Genomic DNA, 21,250 nt, shown 5'->3' on the forward strand with positions numbered 1-21,250 from the left:
TCTTTCTCTCTCTCTCTCTCTCTTTCTTTCTTTCTCTTTATCTCTTTCTTTTTCTCTCTTCTTTCTTTTTCTTTCTTTTGTAGCTTTGAGGATATTTAGGATTTAAGTTTCTGGGCAGTTTATTTCCTTTTTCATACTCTGCTCTTGTAAGTAAAGATAACTTCTGAGTAGCTCAGACATATGTTGGAACCATGGATCTTTAGACCTGTAAGAAACACTGCAGCTTTCCCATCCAGTTTTCAGACATTATGTTTCATCATGGTCCCCATTCTTCAAATTAAATTTAACCACAAACCTCGAAGGATGGCTGATAAAATCAGAGCTGCAATTAGTAGTGTGCGTGGGTGTCAGTTCTAATGGAAGCCTGCTAATCCACCGATGGAAAGCCTGAGAACCAGAACTAAGTGGGTTAGCCAGTGTTACCCAGGCAGGACAGGGAGTACAGCCAGAAGGAGAAATTGGGCTCATTTAGGTAGAAATCAGATTAGTGGCAGCTGGGAATGGGGCTGTGGGGAGGGAGTGGGCAGCAAAGGGGCCCAAGGGAACTCTTTTGGGGGGCAATAGGAATGTTTCTATCATGATCATAGGGTGGTTGCATGACTGCCTATTTGTCAAAGCTCATAGAGTTGTACACTGGAAATTGGTGACTTTTAATGTCTATAAATAATGCCTCAAGAGAACTGACAAAAAGAAAATAATAAAGTGGCTAAAAAGTTGTAAGGAACCTCCTAAAACATTCAGGTCTTTCATTGGGGGAGGGGAGGTAACATTTTCTATGCTTTTAAATTCAGTGTAACTGTATGAAATGATTCCTTAAAAAATACAACAAAAGAAGAAAAACTCACGTTCCCTTAATTCCAGACTGGACTGGTGGAGTCTGTTTTTCTGGTCGGCAGAGGTCATCATCACTCTGTACTCATCGCTGCTGTCAGTTCTACCAAGGGCCTGTAAACCTGGGCCAGGTAGTAAATATTTTAGGCTCTGTGGGCCACAAGGTCTCTATCATAGCTATTCAATTCTGCCATTGTAGTACAAAAGCAGCCAGAGGCAATATGTAAACCAAGGAGTTATGGCCGTGTTCCATTCAGACTTTGTTTGCAGAAACAGGCAGCCAGCGGGATTTGGCCTGGGTGCTGTTTTTGCCAATCTGTGAGTGACATTTTTGTTACTTTTGGAGAAACTCAGTGGAACAGGTGCGCTTACTGTGTCCTCACCAGTAGGGTGAGTTACAGCATGATGGGACTGCAGGGAGGTTTGGAAGAGGACGGGTCCCAAAGGGCTTGAGATGCTGTGTTGAGCTAATGGACTGGGATCTGTAAAGGACAGGATGGTTTTGCTCAGATGGAATGATAGAGAATGAATTAAGAGGAAGAAGGGAGTGAGCATGGCCGCCACTTTCTAGGTTATTGCAGAAATCCGGGAAAGAGATAAGTTCAGCCGTGACAGTGACCACGAGCAGAAGGGGACATGGTGAAGGGATCCTCTGCAGAGACAAATGACAGAACAGAAGGCAGAGAATGCCTGTAGCTGGGATGACAGGCCACCACGCTCTGCTGTTTGTATGTTTAGTAGAGACAGGGTTTCACTATGTTGGCCAGGCTGGTCTCGAACTCCTGAGCTCAGGTGATCCCCCCACCCTGGCCTCCCAAAGTGCTGGAATTACATGTGTGAGCCACTGCATCTGGCCCACTCCTGGGTTTCAAACATAGTATTATTGAACAACCTCAAATTGCTATATTTAAATCAACTCTTTATCAACTAGTTCTGAAAATTAAGGCCTAAAGACATCAACAAAACGAGTGACAGAAGAAAGGCATTTCCAAGTGATGTCATTGGGTGACTCATCTCACAAAAGGGCACTCGGAGGCCTACCAGTAGACCACCTTTCTGGCTTTTGGCGTGCCCTGACATCAGCCTTGCTAGCTCCATTAATCCTACTGTGCTCACATAGAAGCCAAACCATGTCACGCTTCTGTTTGAAAACTGTCTTTTGTTCTTAGCAACATGTCGAGTTTGGGGGAAGTTATAATATACTGGACAGTGGTATCAGTAAGTCGGGAAGGCTAAGGAGCTTTGTGTCAGGTCCTTACCATTTAATGGTTTTCAAAGTATTGGGAATTCTGAGAATATTGTGGTCAGGTGTACATGTACCACCCAAATCTTGTTTCCTTCCCTCTGGTTCAGATAATAATAAAGTGACCTTCCCCTGAACCCCATCTCCTTTGTAGTGGAGGTTGATTCCCAGTAGAGAACATCTCACATGTAGTAGTTGCTTCATAAAGTTTGTTGAATTAAATTGAATTTGTGTGAGTCTGTGATGATTCTCCTCGTGGAAGAACATAGTCTACCAAAATCCTGTGGGAGCAAATTTCTGTATCACAGGTCACTTTATTTATTTATTTTTTTTGAGACAGTTTCATCCTTGTCACCTAGGCTGGAGTGCAATGGCGCGATCTCGGCTCACTGCAACCTCCGCCTCCTGGGTTCAACTGATTCTCCTGCCTCAGCCTCCCGAGTAGCTGGGAATACAGGGGCCCACCACCACACCCAGCTTTTTTTTTTTTTTGTATTTTTAGTAGAGACGGAATTTCACCATGTTGGCCAGGCTAGTCTTGAACTCCTGACCTCAAGTGGTCCACCCTCCTTGGCCTCCCAAAGTGCTGGGATTACAGACATGAACCACCGCGCCCGGCACTTGTCACTTGTGGTTCTTAAAAGTCTTGAGTGAGATGAGAGTCTGCAAGCTTTAGCTAAACTGATTTCTGAATTTAATCATTAAAAAAAAAAAACAAAAAAAAACAGAAAGCAAAAAGCAATCTAAAAGCACAAAACCCAACTCAGGTGGAAGTACTCAATGCAAATGCTGGAAGAACCACTCTGGGCTCCTGTATTTGAAGAACTGTAGCTTCTGCCAACTTGAGCTTGCCAAGCTCTTGGAAGCAAAGCCACAGAGGGTATGGTCTGTGGGACACTTTCCACTAAAGTCATGATGACCATTTGTTTTTTGGGACCTACTTCATGATCTGATTTTACTATTTTACAGAAAATGAGAATAGCCATAGGTTTTTGTTGTTGTTGTTATTGTTTTGTTTCTGGTTTTTTTTTTTTTTTTGCATTGGGGCATTTACTTTAATTTCTTAGTCTTCAGGTATATAATCTTTTCTCCACTTAGGGGTGATTAATTAATTAATAAAAATTCTTAGTACGAGGCAGGTATCTTGTCAAAGACTGATACTGAGAGGCTCGGAGTTTTATTTTGTTTATGATATTTCTCTTTGTGTAGAAATGACCTCCTTTAATCTTGAAATGTTGAGATGTGTAGCAAATATCTGTAACTGATACCACAATCAACAGTTTATCTTTAGTTGCTTATTTGTATAAGAAAATAAAAGCAAGCCAGGCATGGTGGCTCATGCCTATAATCCTGGCACTTTGGGAGGTCGAGGCAGGTGGATTGCTTGAGGTCAGGATTTTGAGACCAGCCTGGCCAACATGGTGAAACCCCATGTAAAAATACAAAAATTAGCAGGGTGTGTTGGTGGGTGCCTATAATCCCAGCTACTTGGGAGGCTGAGGCAGGAGAATTGACAAGAGTGAAACTGTCTGGGAAAAAAAAAAAAAAGGAAAGAAAGAAAATAAAAGCAGATGACTTTTGTGCATTGGTGTGATATTAATTTTTATGTGGAGTTCTTTGTCTTTCTTCATGCATCATGTGTTTATTTTACAAATATTTATTGAACACCAGCAATGTTCTCCACGCCAGTGGAGGGAGTAGTGAACAAAACAAAGTCACTGCTTTTTTTTTTTTTTTTTTTTTTCGGTTTTTTGAGATGGCGTCTTGTTCTGTTGCCCAGGCTGGAGTGCAATGGCATGATCTCGGCTCAGTGTAACCTCTGTCTCCTGGGTTAAAGTGATTCTTCTGCCTCAACTTCCCGAGTAGCTGGGATTACAGGCATCCGACACCAAGCCTGGCTAATTTTTTTTTTTTTTTTGTATTTTTAGTAGAGACAGTGGTCTTGAACTTGCTTGCCAGGCTGGTCTTGAACTCCTGACCTCAGGCGATCCGCCCGCCTTGGACTCCCAAAGTGCTGGAATTACAGACGTGAGCCACTGTGCCCGGCCAAAGTTACTACTTTTATGGTGCTTATGTTCTGATATAAATCATAAAATTTTTGTAGGTGAAACCAATGATGATTGCAGGTTCTCACATTTGGGAACACTTTCTGGGGAAGGTAATACATGGCCACCTAAGCATTTGGGAGTTTCTGTGTCTCTTTAGCAACTTTTATTCTGTTTCGAAAAATTTATTTATTTATTTTTTCTGCCAGGTATAGCAGCTCACACTTGTAATCCTAGCACTTTGGGAGGCTAAGGCAGGAGAATAGCTTGAGCCCAGGAGTTCGAGACCAGCCTGGGCAACATAGGGAGACCACGTTTCTACAAAAAATAAAAAATTTTAGTTGGGTGTGGTGGCACACACCTGTGGTCCCAGCTACTTGGGAGGCTAAGGCAGGAGCATCACTTGAGCCCAGGGGTTCAAGGCTGCAATGAGCTATGATCATGCCACTGTCCTGCAGCCTGGGTGACAGAGTGAGACCCTGTCTCAAACAAACAAACAATTTTTTTTTCTGTTAATGGAGATGGGGTCTTGCTATGTTGTCCAGGCTGGTCTCAAACTTCTGGCCTCAGGCAGTCCTTTTGCCTTGGCCTCCCAAAATGCTAGGATTATAGGAGTAAGCCAGCATGCCCAGCCAGCAACTTTTATTCTGAACATTTAGAAAACTGAGGACCTGAATAAATCACATTTGAAAATTTAACCAAATTTACAGAGTATTTACTATGTGTTCTATGGTGTTTTAAGCTCTTTATAAATATTAACATTAAATTTTCATTACAGTTCTCTGTAGTGGGTAGTATTAGTATTCTCATTTTACAAATGAGACAGCCGAGTAACTTGCCCCAGGTTATCCAGTCAGTGAGAAGGGAGACTGGTATTGGATTGTGGGCTCTTATCCATGTGTGTGTGTTTTTGTGTGTGTGTGTGTGTGTGTGTGTGTGTTTGTGTTTTCATCTTGCATTTGGGATTTCCTTGGAGGTTTAGGATTATATACAGCCAGATTTCGTGACAATAGAGTAGGCCTGGGACCTGTGGCTCCCTTCTGTGAGAATTTCTTCTCTTTTTCCTTCACATTTAATTGCGTGTTTAATTTGTATAAATGGAATGTGTTTAATCTAATTTTACTGAATTATGTGTTTCTCTTGGTCCTGCTAGACTTTCTGTAAATTGCTTGAAGCAAGAAACTGGCAGATAGATCCATCTGACAAATAAGTAAAAGAGTATGGTTTATTGCAAATTCTAAGACTATTAGATCAGTTTACTAGAAATTGAGCCTTTTCCCTCCTTTGTGGGACTGCGTAATAGTTTAATTTAGCTGTTTATAAATGTTTAATTGTATTCTAAACAATAGGACTGCCGAACAATAGGTCATAATGTATTGGAATAATAAAACTCTGGGAGGCAACACTATTTAAAACCTAGCATATTCAATATATGTGTGCCTTGAGGACAAAGTCTTGAGGCTACAATAGATTCTATTCTTATAGGGGTAGTAACGTGATGTTTCTGCTTGATAATTCTACATCTCAGGGAACTTGTGATTATTTGAGGTTACAATGCTTATTTTCTCTCATAATCCTCAAGGAGATTCTGGTTAGTTTCTCAGAGAAATGCTCTGTATTCTTCAATTCTCAATGTCTAGTCATTTGTAGCCTGCACACTGTCTAGAACCCTCACCATTCCTTCCATCTCAACCTTTTCAGTGCTCCAAACATTTCCTTACTATTCTAAAGCTACTTCTGAAATCCCACTTCTTCCGTGAATTTTTCAGTTCATTAACAGAGAAATGATCTGGCCTCATCTTTATTTCTCCTTAGCATTCAGGAATGAAGCTTAAGGAACATCCAATATACTTTTTCACTGTAGTTTTAATGGACTGATTTATTCTGTACATGAAAACGAATGTGAATCTCTCAGTGTTATGCTTTGTATTATGAGCAGTGAGCTTGTTTAGCACAGTAAGCATCACCTGTTCCACTGGTCACTGGGCCTTGTTTAAGAGAGTCCATCACGTGTGGATTAATATGAAAGAAAATGTTATTACATTTGTGTTTGGTTGCTTGGACTGCCATAACAAAGCTCCACAGACTGGGAGGCTGGAACAACAGAAATTTGTCTCATCACCATTCTGGAGGCTGGAAGTCTGAGATCGAGGTGTCAGCAGGGTAGGTTTCTTCTGAGGCCTCTCTCCTTGGTTTACGATGACCGTCTTTTCCATGTCTTCACATATCTTTCTTCTGTGTGTGTCTGTGTTGTAATCTCCTCTTCCAATAAGGACACAAGTCATATGGATGGAGCCCACCTTAACGATGTCATTTGAACTTAATCCTTCTTTAAGGATTCTCTCTCCAAATGCATTCCAGGGTACTGAGAGTTAGGATTGTAACATACGAATTTTGTGGGGACACAGTTTAGCCATAACAGGCTTTAAATATATAACATAGTTGTCCTAAACTTGTATGACAAACTAAAACAAAAAAATTCTTTTTAAAGCTTAAAAGTAGGCTAGGGAGGACAGCGTCCTGAGAGAGAGGAGAAGATCATGATCAGGCTTAGAACTGGCTAAGTGATTCTGGGTAAACTTCACAGTAATTTCTGTTTTGTCTGTGTTTTCTCAGTTTTTTGTACTCATTGGGATCTGAAGTGCCTTTTAAGTGACTCTAAGATTCTGTAATTCTATTTTAATAACTGTCTTGTGGTTAGACTTTACTGCTCATTTAAGAAGTTGCTGGAGAAGAATTTTTATAATCCTGGGTTATTATGTCATGTTTGCGAGAAAATGCAGAAGAACGAGGCTGTGTCCAACAGACCCTAACTTGCATTTGACCTCTTTCCTTCTGCATCAGCCCTTTTCTTGGCATCTGACCAGCTATATGACTGTGGACAGGTTATGTATCCTCCGTGAGCCTTAATTCTTTCATCCACAAGATGGGAACAAAATAGTTAGGAGGCTGTCCTTCAATCTTGTCCCTTGTCATGGTTGCCTGCTACAGATAGATACCGCCCCCCCTGCAGACAATTGATTCTGAGTGTCCTGGTGCTGAGGTTGCATTTGCAGCCCAGGTAGGGTGTCGGTCTCAACACCTGCTGACTTGCCTGGCCTCCACTGCCTGCCCGACTCACATGCCACGAAGGCCACCTGTAGCTCAAGGCTGTCAGAGCGGAGCTGGGTTTATATCAATATTCCCAACCTCACTTGCTGTGTAATGTCTAGCCCCTGGGCTAGACAGATGTCATTTCAGGGAGGATGAGTTGGGTTCCAAATGGTTACCATAGATTTTTTTTTATTACTTCCTCTTCCTATATTTAATAGCCCCAAATGGTTATCAGAAAACTACTGTTTTTCCTGTCTTATTAGGAGGAAAATGGTGAACATTTGTAGGGCAGAGATGTAGTTTAGCCTCACACATCAGATTTTAATATCCATAGACTTTAGTAATCCAAAAAGTAAGTGCTAGCTCAGAGAGATACTCACATGACACAGGTTTTGTGAGGGTTAAATGAAATAAATGTGTGCGTGTGTGTGTGCATGTATGGGCATATGTGTGTGTGCACGTGTGTGTGTGTGCGCATGTGCGTGCGTTTGGTGGGGAGGGGCAGCAGCATGCTTTCTACATACTTTTCCAGTTAAATTGAGTGTTCATTCTTTGTGTTGGGATTGAGTTTATATAACTCGGGTCTTTTAAAACACCAAGGTGACTTTTATTATTAGGCTTGAATAGATCAATTGATTCAGGGTAAAATGTTATTCTAGTAAAACTATTAAAACAAGTTCTCTGTACAGGAATCATAATTCTCAAGTTCTGTTTGGCTTACTCATTTTAGTCAATATATACAAGCATTAAAGTATGGCACTTTTGGCCATAATGTTTGACCTGGAAAAATTGCCATAAGCGAACCCATTTACCATGCCTTTTTATATGGTACTACTGCTGGTACCCGTCTCCTTTAGAGTCTTTTTCAGTTGTGAGGGATAGAGATTCGACACAAACAAGCTTAATCTAAAAAGAAAACTTATTTAAACTTAAGTGAAATATTCTAGGGCTAGAAGTATCTTTATTAAGCAAAGTTATATCCAGGGGTATATAGGATATTATTGGGGTATTTTCTCTCTCTCTTTCTCAAATGAATTTATTCTCAGAAAACTGATGAGAAAAAATGACTGCCAGCATTGCCAAGGTTTATCTTTTGACTTCTGATTGGAAGGTAAAAAAGAGCTTCTCAGTTCTTGTGGCCATATGTCAAATATCAAGGAAGATTTTGATTGGTTCTGCTTGAGTCACACGTCCATCCCTAAACCTATGACTGGCTGGTGTATAGAGCCCTACAGGAGACCTGGCCATGTGCCACCCACTGTGGCAAGGCGTCTTGAGTGGCAAGCTCCCTGGGATTACATGGGATGGGAGGGATGATGTCCCAAAAGAAGGGTTGCTTAGCAAACAGACAACATGTCTGGTCTAGATAATTAGAGTTTTAAGTCAGCAGGGGTTTGGCGTTTATTCCTTTAGTTTACAGGGAATGAAAAGGTAACTATCATAAAAGTCTGCTGGATCACTTGAGAATGTTAAGCTGCACTTGAAAATCTGTTTGAGATGTCATGCAAAGGTGCCCATTAGGTGGAGTAGGCCTCACATGGATAATCAGATAGTAGCATCACAATTGGTGATTGCTGAGATTGATGTGACATGCGGGCAGTTTGGTGGGGGTAAAGGAACAGAATGACAATAATGGGACTTCTGGTTGTTTTCGGCAGGGTTGGATGACTGCCTGCAACAATATGTCCACAAGTTTGAACGGGAGAAGATCAATGGCGAGCAGCTGCTGCAGATTTCCCATCAGGATCTGGAGGAGCTGGGGGTCACGCGGATCGGACACCAGGAGCTTGTGTTGGAGGCTGTGGACCTTCTCTGTGCACTGGTTAGTTCAGGAGAAGGTGATCTGTACCGTGATGACATTCTTTAGAGCCTTGTTCTCTTAAGCTCTCATTGTTTGTGATTTAGCATATCACTCTTTTCTTAATGCTCCATTGAAATAAAGCATGAGCCGAAGATACTATAGGAAGGGGAAAAAATGAATTATTTTCTACATTAAGAGTTGGCAAACTATGGCCTGTGAGTTAAATCTGGCCCGCTATCTATTTTTGTAAATAAAGTTTTATTGGAACACAGCCATGTCCATTTACTTATGTGTTTGTGGCTGCTTTCTTGCTACAGTGAGAATTGAGTAGTTGTAACAGAATCACATGGTTCCCCCAAAGCCTAAAATATTTATTAACTTTTCCTTTACAGAAAGAGTTTGTCTTTTTCAGAAAATCTCTGTATTAGTCTAAGTTAGTCTAGTTTTCTTTTATAAGGAAAAAATGTTGGAAATAGTCCTGAATGAAAATGTCACCTTCTGGTCAGGCGCAATGGCTCATGCCTATAATCCCAGCACTCTGGGAGGCCGAGGCGGGTGGATTGCTTGAGTCCGGAAGTTTGAGACTAGCCTGGGCAACGTAGCAAAACCCTGTCTCTATTAGAAATATAAAAAGTTAGCCGGGTGTGGCTAGCACGCACCTATAGTCCCAGATATTCAGGAGGCTGAGTTCAGAGAATCACGTGAGCCTGGGAGGTGGAGGCTGTAGTGAGCAGAGATCACACCACAGCACTCCAGCCTGGGCGACAGAGTGAGACCCTGTCTCAAAAAAGAAAAGAAAATGTCATCTTCTAAATTGAAGTGAGAAATAGGTTCTGATTTTCATGTCTGGTTTTGTTACTATAAAAAGCAGTTGAGTTTCACAGATATTTATGATATTTAAATAACTGATATTTGCACTTGACATGACCTATGAAATGGGAAAAAAACGTGGCCTTCATTACATTTTGTAGGTGATGGATTTTGGCTTTAACACGAATGAGTAAAATCCTGCTGGGTCCTGACACTAGAATCACATGGGTAGCTTTGTTAGGTGTGGGCCAAAAACACCTGTAAGGACATTTTGTTTATACACTGGTTAGTGTGGGTGGGATTCAAGTCTGCCTGCCCCGGTGCCAGGCTAAAGATGCAGTTTACTTAACTGTCAGGATTTGGACAAACTCGACAGCATTCAGGCTGGGTTAGTAATGCCCTGAACCCCAGCCAGGGGTATATACAATTACATCACTGAGAATGGTGGGAAAGAATGTGCTGCTGATGATTTTGCCATCGCTGGTCTGCGTACTGTTGATTATATAACACTTGCTGCATTGTGTGTATTCTTCTTCTTAAAATGGACAGAGCCTTGTCTTCTGCTCTGAGATGCACTGCTCTTGTTTAGGAAAGTAATGGGGAAATTATTTGTAGTTGATAAATGAGCCGCCGCCTGGGAGACGCTACAGCCAAGTAGTCTGAGCACAGGTCTGGGAAGCAGGAATTTGCATTCTAATCCCGGCTCTGCTACATGCTACTCCCTCTGTGACCTCCGGGGAAATGGTGGTGTCTGTTTTTCCCATCTGTACAGTAACGCTCACCTTAGATGTGGCTGTGCACTATTGTGTAAGTGCTTTGCACTGCCCAGACGTCTAAGCATCCTGTTTATTACTGAAACTGTATTTTTTTTTTTTTTTTGTACAAACATGTTTGAGTTTACTTTTATTATACTTTCTGGGAACATGGCTTTTCCGTCTTTTCTGCTTGATGTTTTGCAAATTGTCTCTTTCACTTTGCAGTAATACTTGGAGGACAGGTAAATTTACTTGGAAATCCAAAGTAAGAGAGGCAGGGCAGAAGGGTCAGCTAGAGATGTATCATGTACATCGGGTGGGATGACAAACATAACAGGTGCCCCTGGGCATTCTCTCTGCTTTTTCCTCTTGTCTACCTCTTAGAGCATTAGACTAAAATGAACAAAGCTGGACAAATGCCAGAACCTAAAGCTGTGTTTTATCTCCTACAATTTCCTTCTAATTTCCTTTGCAGACCAAGCTTTGACCTCAGACTCATTCTGGACCTGCTCTGTACCAGTGACTGCATTGGACAGGGGGTCACGTAGGGGTTCACAAAAGTGTGTGGATTATTTTAGTAAGTTTTACTAAAATGTCTTTAGTCTCGATATAATCTCCTTTTTGAATATTCTTATAATTCATATACTAATTATACTATCTTTTTAATCCATTTGTAGCATATAGATCTTTGGATGTATAAATTGGTGCTGCTTTGAACAGACCATCTCCAGGGCAGTCGATGTGTAAATGCAGTTGGCCTTGGTGTTATAAAAGAGGTTTCTATGTAAACTTAGTTTAGTGGATGTTGATTTTATGATAGACAGGAAATGAATAGAATTAAAGGTAAGGAAGGGGGAGGGGAGAAACAAAACCACTGGAAAATATCAATGCAAAGAGAGGGGCAGATAGATGGACAGGAACCTAAAATAGGAAACATTATTATATAATAATAATAAATAGGAAACAATCTTATAAACATTAATATAAAATATTAATGAAGATTCCAAAACTGGTGAGCAGTGGCTCACAAATTAGCTGGTCGTGGATAGAGAGCAATGAGAGAAACCGCCCTTCGTGAATATTGTCTTTGACTGGCAGTCGTGGCTTAGGAGAGTGATTTGTATCACACGATGAGACCAGGACCACCTTCCAGGATTGAATTAGAATCTGTATCCAGTTTTTCTTCCTCTCTCTGGGTAGAGGGTACCTGAGACCGATTATAGAGCTGCTCTTTTCAGTAGGATAGCTGTTACCCAATGTGGCTGTCTAAATGAAAATCAACTAAAGTAAAATAAAATTCAGTTCCTCGGTTGTACTAGCAACACTCCAAGTGCTCCGAAGCTCCATGTGGCTAGTGGCTACGATATTGGACAGCACAGAAAAAGAACATTTTCATCTTTGCATAGAGTTCTGTTGGCCAGTACTGGTTGAGAGGATGTGATTGAGAATAACCAGTAAGAATAACCAATGAGGGTAAGTGTGACTGTGGCCAGGCACGGTGGCTCACGCCTATAATCCCAGCACTTTGGGAGGCCGAGGCGGGTGGATCACAACGTCAGGAGATCGAGACCATCCTGGCTAACACGGTGTGAAACCCTGTCTCTACTAAAAATGCAAAAAATTAGCTGGGCATGGTGGCGGGCACCTGTAGTCCCAGCTACTCGGGAGGCTGAGGCAGGAGAATGGTGTGAACCCAGGAGGTGGAGCTTGCTGAGATCACGCCACTGTACTCCAGTCTGGGTGACAGAGCGAGACTCCGTCTCAAAAAAAAAAAAAAAGGATAAGTATGACTGTAACCTGTGTTCTTTGCCAAGTCAGTGAGGCCCAGTTTACTGAACACCAAGGCATGGGCAGCTGTGTTTTGAAGGTTGAAGGAGGTTGAGAAGTGAACAGTTGGAATTGATACATGTGTTAAGTGATGCTACCTAGACTTGGGGTTAAATGAAGTGCCTGTAATGAATCTATGGGCCTAGAGTGCATATGCACACTGGCATACCTCTGAGATTATTCGTTGCTTATTGTTTACCCATGGCAAATCATTTAAAAGTGTTATCTTTTTTATGAGAAGAAATGCAGGAACAGGAATTTTTGCTGGCAAATTATATTTAACTTGATCTTGCTTATGAGCTTATTTAAAAATGCCTTAGAAAGACTGTGAACTATATTTCTTAGGCTGTCTCTTAATTGACCCAAGTCAATAAGATGACTTTGATTTTGTGTCTCTGGCACACCTTAATCACACATGTTAGATCACAAACAGAGCTAGTAGGAATGGATAAGATGGTAGAGAAGTTGTATAAGGTTTGTCCTTAGCTAAATGTGTATAATTTTAAGACTCTTTTTGCTTTCCTTTTCTCTCATTTAGTGTATGATTCCTCTAGCCAGATCAGGAAAGGATCCCTGATGGTGAACCCTAGGAAGTGAGATCTCTGTGGAAGGGTTTTAGTATGTGAATAGATTTTCAGAAACTCACTTTGTATCTTAATCTGTATCTTTTTGATGCCTTATCTCGAAGCAGTTTCTGAAGGAGACAGGTTTTGGGGAAAAGACTGGTGAAAATAATTAATCTGGTCTGAGAAATTATTTATTTTTGGTCTTTCTTTGTGGGGCACTTAAGTCAATAATCCTTTCCTGATTATGCTTCTACAGTAGAGGTTCTTTTGAGCTAATATAATCAGTTTCTTGTTCTCTCTTTAATGTGGAATGGGGTCGAAGGGAAGGAACTTTCCTTCTTTTCCTCCTTCCTTCTTTTAAAAATTCTATTCTAGCTATATTTATTCATCTTTCTAGGTCCATTATTTGTTTTGGGGGAAAAAAAGAGCAAACTGAGTGGAAAATGAAGAGAACCAGTTACAAGAAGCCACTCTCCCCCTTTATTTCAGTATTAAAAGTGGTACGTTTTTAGAAGATGGAGGTTTAAAGTTTCTTGCAACAATAAAATGCACTTAATCCTCTTTGAGTTCAACAAGTAAACATTATGTATATGGTCATAAAAGTTCCAAGTAATTTATGGTGACATTGGTTATTGAAAGCTGAGTTTCCTGCTTTTAGTTCGAAACGCTTCATGTAAGTTGGCAGGCTGAGTAACTGACTGAATGAGGGGGTCCTTCCCTTTCATCATAGTTACAAGTCCTTCAAAACAAGCTCTGTCTTGTGGCCTCTTTATCCATTCAATTGTGAGTCTTTGATTCTTTGAATTTAAAAAGCTATGATGCAGATCCATCTTATTTTTGTCTCTCTATTGGAGGACAAGATTATATTTTAGTCTCTAGAAAATAAAAAAAAAATGAATATCACATTTAGATAGAAAAATACTGCCAATATAGAATATTCATTTATATTTTGAAATTCAGTTTTTTTCAAAAGCTTGGAAGAGAAACTTTTCAGCTAATTTTTGCTTCTTTCAAAATTTCTAATCTTTTAAATTTTATTTTTTATTTTACTAGGAGGTAACATAAATTTAAACTTCAAGTAAAATCTATTTAAAATTAAAATTGTTTTGTTAAAGTCAATGCCTTTTGTTGTTGTTTTTAACTTACCATTGTTCATCTTGCAAAAAAAAAAAAGTTTCTTACATACTTCCGAGTATATTTATGCTTTATGTATCTTGATTTTGACACGTGACTTGCCTCTCTCTGGCCCACATGGCTAAAGCCAGCTGAAAGAAGTTTCTCCACAGCTGGGTGCAGTGGTTCATGCCTGTAATCCCAGCACTTTGGAAGGCCGTGGCGGGCGGATCATGAGGTCAGGAGATGGAGACTATCCTGGCCAACATGATGAAACCCCATCTCTACTAAAATATTCAAAGATTAACTGAGCATGGTGGCACTCGCCTGTAATCCCAGCTACTTGGGAGGCTGAGGCAGGAGAATGGCTTGAACCAGGGAGTCAAAGGTTGCAGTGAGTCGAGCTCATGCCCCTGCACTCCAGCCTGGCGACAGAGTGAAACTCCGTCTCAAAAAAAAAAAAAAAAAAGTTTCTGCACTTCAGAGGGAATGTGTAGAATTTTGAGAAGCGGAATAGCTATTCAGTTTGTGCTGGATCCAGGATTGCTGGACAGTTTTCTTTATCCTTGTCTAATGTCCATCTTGTCATCTGTCTTATCATGTGGCCCTTTTTGGGCAGGTTGTGTGGAAGGTGACATACACAGCAGAGTAATCAAAAGCTTGTGCCCTAGATGCAGATTGCCTTAGTCAGAAGCCCAGCACTACCGCTGATTAGCTTTGTAACTTCGGAGAATTTATTTACTGTTTTCATGCCTCAGTTTCCTTAGTGGTAAATTAGAGATAAAAACGTTTCTACCTTCTTGGGCTGTTTTCCTGAGATAATACATGTCAAACACTGAGTCCAGTTCCTAGCATAAAGTGTTCAATAATATTAAGTATTCTGTTAGTCTCAGTTTTTAAATGGTACCAGATTCTTGCCTTGGGATGCTATTGAGACGGCATAATCTATCTCAAGAAATATCGTTTTTTTTTTTTTTTTTTTTTTAAATGATAAAACAATTTAGGACACACAGAGGCAACTGAATACAGAAATTTGTACCCCACCTCTAATGTCGCAGACTTATGTGTTGTTTCCCAGGATTGGCTCTTTTCTCTAAAAGGGAGTCTAGGACAGTATTAGCTCATGAAACTGATTTTTTTGAAGCACCCATGTACGCTGAACATTGTTCAAAAAGAACACAGGTTAGAAGCACAAGAGCAAGAAATTAATTTTATGATTGATTGAGACAGGGTCTCTCTCTGTCAGCCAGGCTGGAGTACAGTGGCACGATCATAGCTCACTGCAGCCTCAACCTCCTGGGCTCAAGCGATCCTCCTACCTCTTGAGTAGCTGGGAGTACAGACAGGAGCCACATCTTCAAGCTCAGGAGATCACGCTTAGTGAATTCGTGTTTAGTTAGTGCTGCTGTGTTTTTGTTTTGTTTTGTTTTGTTTTGTTTTGTTTTGTTTTGTGAGTGTCTTGCCTGGTAGAAATCCACGCATTCCATGACTATATGATTGTCCGCTGTGCTGGAAATACTCACAGAGCCGTGCTTCTGTAGTCCTCACATTCCAGTGGAGGAAGAAGGCCGCAAACACGGTGCTTCAGATGGGGCAGAAGTGGGTGATGGGCTAGAGAGTGAATCGAAGGGGCGATTCTGCCACCAGGGAACACAGGGTGATGTTGGGAGACATTTTTGGTTGTTACACCTGGGGAGGAGGCGCTACTGCCATCTGATGGGTAGAGAGCAGGGATGCTGATAAACATCCTGTAATACACAGGGACCCCCTACCCCACAAGCATTATCTGGCCCCAAATGTCAGTAGGACTGAGGTTGAGAAACCTTGTTCTAGATTAAGTAAGTGATCAGGGAAGCCTTGCAGGGGAAGGGACGTTTGGGCCAGCACCTGAGTGATAGCAATGAGCTGTTGGCTGGGCTCAGTGGCTCACGCCTATAATCCCAGTACTTTGGGAGGCTGAGGCGGGCAGATTGCCTGAGCTCACAAGTTCAAGACTAGCCTGGGCAACACGGTGAAATCCCGTCTCTACTAAAAATACAAAAATTAGCCCAGTGTGGTGGTGCGCGCCTGTGATCCCAGCTATTCAGGAGGCTGAGGCAGGAGAATCTCTTGAACCCATGAACCTGGGAGGAAGAGGTTGCAGTGAGCTGAGATGGCGCCACTGCCCTCCAGCCTGGGTGACACAGTGAGACTCCATCTCAAAAAATAAAATAAAAATAAAAAAAGAATGAGCTGTCCCCGACAAGATTTGTAGGAGGAGCATTTGGGGAAGAAGAACTATCAAGAACAAAGTCCCTGAGGCCCGAGTGGCTGTGGAAGAAGCAGAGAGAAGGCTGGTATGGCTGGGATGAGTGAAGTGTGCTGGGGATAGATCACACAGGGTTTTGTGTGTTGTAAGAGTTTTTCAAGTGACTGACTGGGCTTTTGCGTTATCAGAGAGTTTGAATATTGTTTTTTGTTTGTTTGTTTGTTTTTATTGTGAGACACAGTCTGGCTCTGTTGCCCAGGCTGGAGAGCATTGGCGCAATCTTGGCTCACTGGTTCACGCCATTCTCCTGCCTCAGCCTCCCGAGTAGCTGGGACTACAGGCACCCACCACCACGCCTGGCTAATTTTTTGTATTTTCAGTAGAGACGGGGTTTCACCGTGTTAGCCAGGATGGTCTCGATCTCCTGACCTCGAGATCCACCCACCTCAGCCTCCCAAAGTGCTGGCATTACAGGCATGAGCCACCGCGCCCCACCGAATATTGTTAATTGTTTTGAATTTTTTCCCTTTGATTTTATTTTCCACAGAATTATGGCCTTGAAACTGATAACATGAAGAACTTGGTTCTGAAACTGAGAGCATCCTCCCACAATTTACAGAATTACATAAGTAGCCGGCGGAAAAGTCCCGCTTACGATGGAAACACCTCCCGCAAGGCCCCCAATGAATTCCTGACCTCCGTGGTGGAGCTCATCGGCGCCGCCAAGGCCCTGCTGGCCTGGCTGGACCGGTAAGTTGGAGATGTGCCTTTTACTGCCCTGCAAGAGTAGCGTCCAAGCTGCATGGTAGCTGTGCTTTGTCTTAGGGAAAGGAACCATTGTTCTTTCCGTATCATTTTTGCCGGCTCTTTTTTTTGAGACGGATTCTCGCTCTGTCGCCCAGGCTGGAGTGCAGTGGCTGGATCTCGGCTCACTGCAAGCTCCGCCTCCCGGGTTCACGCCATTCTCCTGCCTCAGCCTCCCGAGTAGCTGGGACTACAGGCGCCCGCCACCACGCCCGGCTAATTTTTTTATATTTTTAGTAGAGATGGGGTTTCACCATGTTAGCTGGGATGGTCTCGATCCGCTGACCTCGTGATCTGCCCGTCTCGGCCTCCCAAAGTGCTGGGATTACAGGCGTGAGCCACTGCCCCCAGCCTTTTACCAACTCTTAAGGAGTCCTTGATCGGGGGTAAATTTTAGGATTCCTTTGCCAGTTACTTAAACGGTTAATAGCAGGAACAAATTAACTTCAGCTTAGAGAAGAGTGAAATTGTGCTAAAGGTTGTGTTTTACTGAGATTGAATATTAATGGCTGAGGATTTGATTGGTATGAAAGCTGTTAGTTGACTTCAGAAGGGATGTTAACTGTCATTTTGGATTTGTTTTTTTTATCTAGTCCTTCTCTCTTTCTATTCAGATTCCTATTTTATGTATTACTTGAGAGAAACCAGTTAAATAAAAAGTTATTTAATACAAAACTTAGCGGGGCGTGGTGGCGCATGCCTGTAATCTCAGTTATTCCGGAGGCTGAGGCAGGAGAGTTGCTTGAACCCAGAAGGCGAAGGTTGCAGTGAGCCAAGATTATTCCACTGCATTCTAGCCTTGGCAACAGTCTCAAACAAAACAAAACAAAACAAAACAGAAAAGAATTTAGAGTAGCCCATGGGGTAGCTATACTTACCAACATACAGTGGGATCCCAGTGGATTCTCCCTACGCCTTTTAAGAGGATTGTTGTTACCTTCCAGGGCTCCGTTTACAGGGATCACAGATTTCTCAGTCACGAAGAACAAAATTATCCAGCTTTGCTTGGACCTGACCACTACAGTCCAGAAGGTCAGTAGTATGTCATTTTCGCTTTCTAATTTTTTTTTTTCCTGCTCTTCCTCTTCTTGAAAGGATTTTCATGCAGGTGTGAAGCACCACTCTCCTTCACAGAATTGGAGAGAGATGAAAGGCTTTAAATTAGATCCATTGTAAAGATGGTTTCTGTGAAGACTGACCAGTGGCCTTTGAATTAAATAATTACCTTTTTGTGTGTTTTAAAATAGTCAAACTAATAATTCCTGTACTTCCCCTAAAATGTTAGAACACTTAGTTTTTTTTAATGAAATTTCTGGAGTAACTAAGTTGCATGATAGTCTTTGTTCTGAGTACTTTACTGTATCTGCTTCTTAATTTTCTTTTCATTTTGGCCTCTCATTTTTGGATTTACCAGTCGGGATGGGCTAGGTTGTGGTGCAGTAACAAACACTCCCCCAAACCTCAAACCTCAGCAGTTTATTCCTTGGTTATTTACATCCAAATGGGTCAGGGGCAGGGGACAGTCAGCTCTGACTTTCCTCATTTCAAAATGTATAGGACATAGGTTGACAGAATCACTGGTATGTCATGTTGCTTGTCCCCAAGGCAGAGAGGTAAAAATCATGAAGGTCCACACACTGACTGATGTTCTGAATTGTAAGTGACACATGTCAGTTTCACTCATGGCTCATTGCCCAGACCTAGGTATCTCAGTAAAGGCTCAGGAAGTTTTTCATTAGCCAGTCTGTAACTGATTGAGCTTCTGTGATCTTAACTTTAAAAAAAAAAATTCTTCTTGTACCATCAGCTCTTAGGACTACCTTCTGTCCTGTTACTTGGCATGCAGCAGATGCTTGTCAAATATTTTTGAAATGAATTGAGGCTATGAAATGTAAGGAAGAGCTGCTTGTTTTTTCATGTCCCACTTGGTTCTAAAATTCTGTGTTTCCACATTTGTTTCTACTGCTGATTTGGCAAAGCAAAGAACATCCTCCCTTCTGTCCTGACCGTGCCATTACAGAGATGCAGTTCTGAAAAACTGTGCGTTTTCTGGTTGTTTCTGGAATGTGAATTGTGAACTTTGTCTCTGCATGTGGCAGTTGTTTGCTCTCGTCCTGAGCAGCCATTGTTCTCAAGGCACGTGGATTTTTGAGGTCGTGATCTTAGAAAGGTGCTCAGAGCAACTAAAGTAGCTTCTGAGTTTTTGCTCTTTTTTATGATGCATAATTTTGACAAAAAAGAGTCTGATACCAGTTGTGATGCTTTAGTCATACAGCCATGAAAGCATGGCATTTGTGGTTGAAGGCATTTCCCTGATACCTACCTTGAGTGTCCTTTTTTTCCCTTGCTTCCCTCTTCCCATAATATTTTGGTCATATTTTGATTTTTTTTTTTTATTTTTAAGAGACAGGGTCTTACTCTGTTGCTTGGGTTGAAGTGCAGGGGTGTAATCATGGTTCACCGTAGCCTCAGCCTCCTGGCTCAAGCAATCCTTCCACCTTAGCCTCCTGGATATTTGGGACTACAGGTGCATGCCACCATGCCCAGCTTGTTTTTAAATTTTTTGTAGAAACAGGGTCTTGCTGTGTTGCCCAGGCTGGTCTCAAATTCCTGGCCTCAAGTAATTCTCCTGCCTCGACCTCCCAAAGCACTGAGAGGCATAAGCCACTGCACCTGGCCCTGTTTTGATTTTTAACAGAGTTTACTAGCAATCAATTAAATGAAAGAGTTAAATATTGTGATTAGCAAATGGGAAAGTTTTGCTTGTTGGTACATTTGTGTTTTATTGTGAAGGGTCCTTGACTGTGTGGCTGATTGAGGCTGTCCCCACTGCAGTGTAGGGAGAGGAGAGAAAGGGATGAAAGTGAAGGCAGAGGGGGGTCATGTTTGTTTCACGGGGTGAACTTCTGTCTAAGCAAGTTGATGTTGGCTTTCTAGGTATTTGGACACTTCTTTCAATACATTTTTGTTTAGCACTTACTCTGTGTCTGCTGGCCTGGGATACCAGAGTGAATAAACAGATGAAAAGTCCCTGACCCTCACTGGGAGAGAGAAAATGGATTGATAAGCAAACTTTTATATATGAATATATGTGGTTATATAAAGGTAAAGCAGTGCTAGGGAGGGAAGGTGCACAGGAAGGAGTGAGGATACAGTTTGATATATGTGCCTGGAGTCACCTCCTTGAGAAGGTGACACTTGAGTAATTCAGCCAGGAGAAGTCTATGCTTGTCTGATGGGATGGGCTTATGCATCATCTCAAGTGCTACTTTTCCTGGTGATTGGAGAGAGGGGTCGATCGTTAGGAACTGATGATTACAAAAAAAAAAGAAATCTCCCCATAGGAAGTACACGTCCTGATCTGGTCACATCACAAGGGTACCTGTGAGCATCCTCATTGTGCCTGCCCAGCTTATTGAGGCTTAAGAATGGCTGGGACATGATGAATGGTGATTTTTAAAATGTGTGTTGTATGAATGAAATAATGCTTTGGAAAGTTAGGCTGCTGAGAATGACTTTTATCAGAACTCAAGGGACACAAGAGGTATTAATTTTGTTTCTGCGTTCATTTTCTGTTTCTCTTTTTCCCGTGGTGCTCACCGAGGGAGGTTAGTTTAGTGGTTAAGAGCATATTCTTCACAGACAGACAGCTATAGGTTCAAATCTTACCTCTACACATTAATTAGCCCTGGGGCCTTGGACAAGTCACTTACAAGTTTTGAACCTCAATTTTCTCATTTGCAAAATGGGAATACAAATATTTACCTTACCAGATAATTTGGTGGGATTTCTACAAGTTAATGTTGAGTAAAAAAAAAAAAAAAGGCAAAAAGTAAGTGTGGTGTGAAGATAAATGGTTACCATAAATACCTAAAATGCATATGTGTGTGTGTTTGTGTGTGTATATATAAAACATACATCCTATGCAAACTTGTATACAAGTTAATATGTAAATACAGTGGACAGTTTGGAAAAAAAGTTGTATTTACTCTGGCAGGGGGAGAGATAGGGAGGGAATGTAGGAGCCCAGCCAAAAAAAAAGAGAACAAAAGTTTTTTATTTACAAAAATCATGTATATGACCACATTTATGTAAAATTGAATACAGATAAATA

The 21,250-nt window shown here is 41.6% G+C and overlaps 1 protein-coding gene across 2 annotated transcripts in view; it reads left to right on the forward strand.

Moving 5' to 3' along the window:
- The window catches only part of CNKSR3 (CNKSR family member 3), a 104,445-nt gene that overhangs the window by 51,026 nt on the left and 32,169 nt on the right, over window positions 1-21,250 (forward strand). For both annotated transcript variants that reach the window (XM_021937714.2, XM_031667344.1), the window contains exons 2-4: window positions 8,871-9,034; window positions 16,880-17,082; window positions 18,081-18,168. In XM_021937714.2, the coding sequence (XP_021793406.1) occupies window positions 8,871-9,034; window positions 16,880-17,082; window positions 18,081-18,168 (455 nt within the window). The remainder of the gene's footprint in view (window positions 1-8,870; window positions 9,035-16,879; window positions 17,083-18,080; window positions 18,169-21,250) is intronic.

The sequence above is a fragment of the Papio anubis genome, chromosome 6, assembly GCF_008728515.1.
Source record: "Papio anubis isolate 15944 chromosome 6, Panubis1.0, whole genome shotgun sequence".
Lineage (NCBI taxonomy): Eukaryota > Metazoa > Chordata > Mammalia > Primates > Cercopithecidae > Papio > Papio anubis.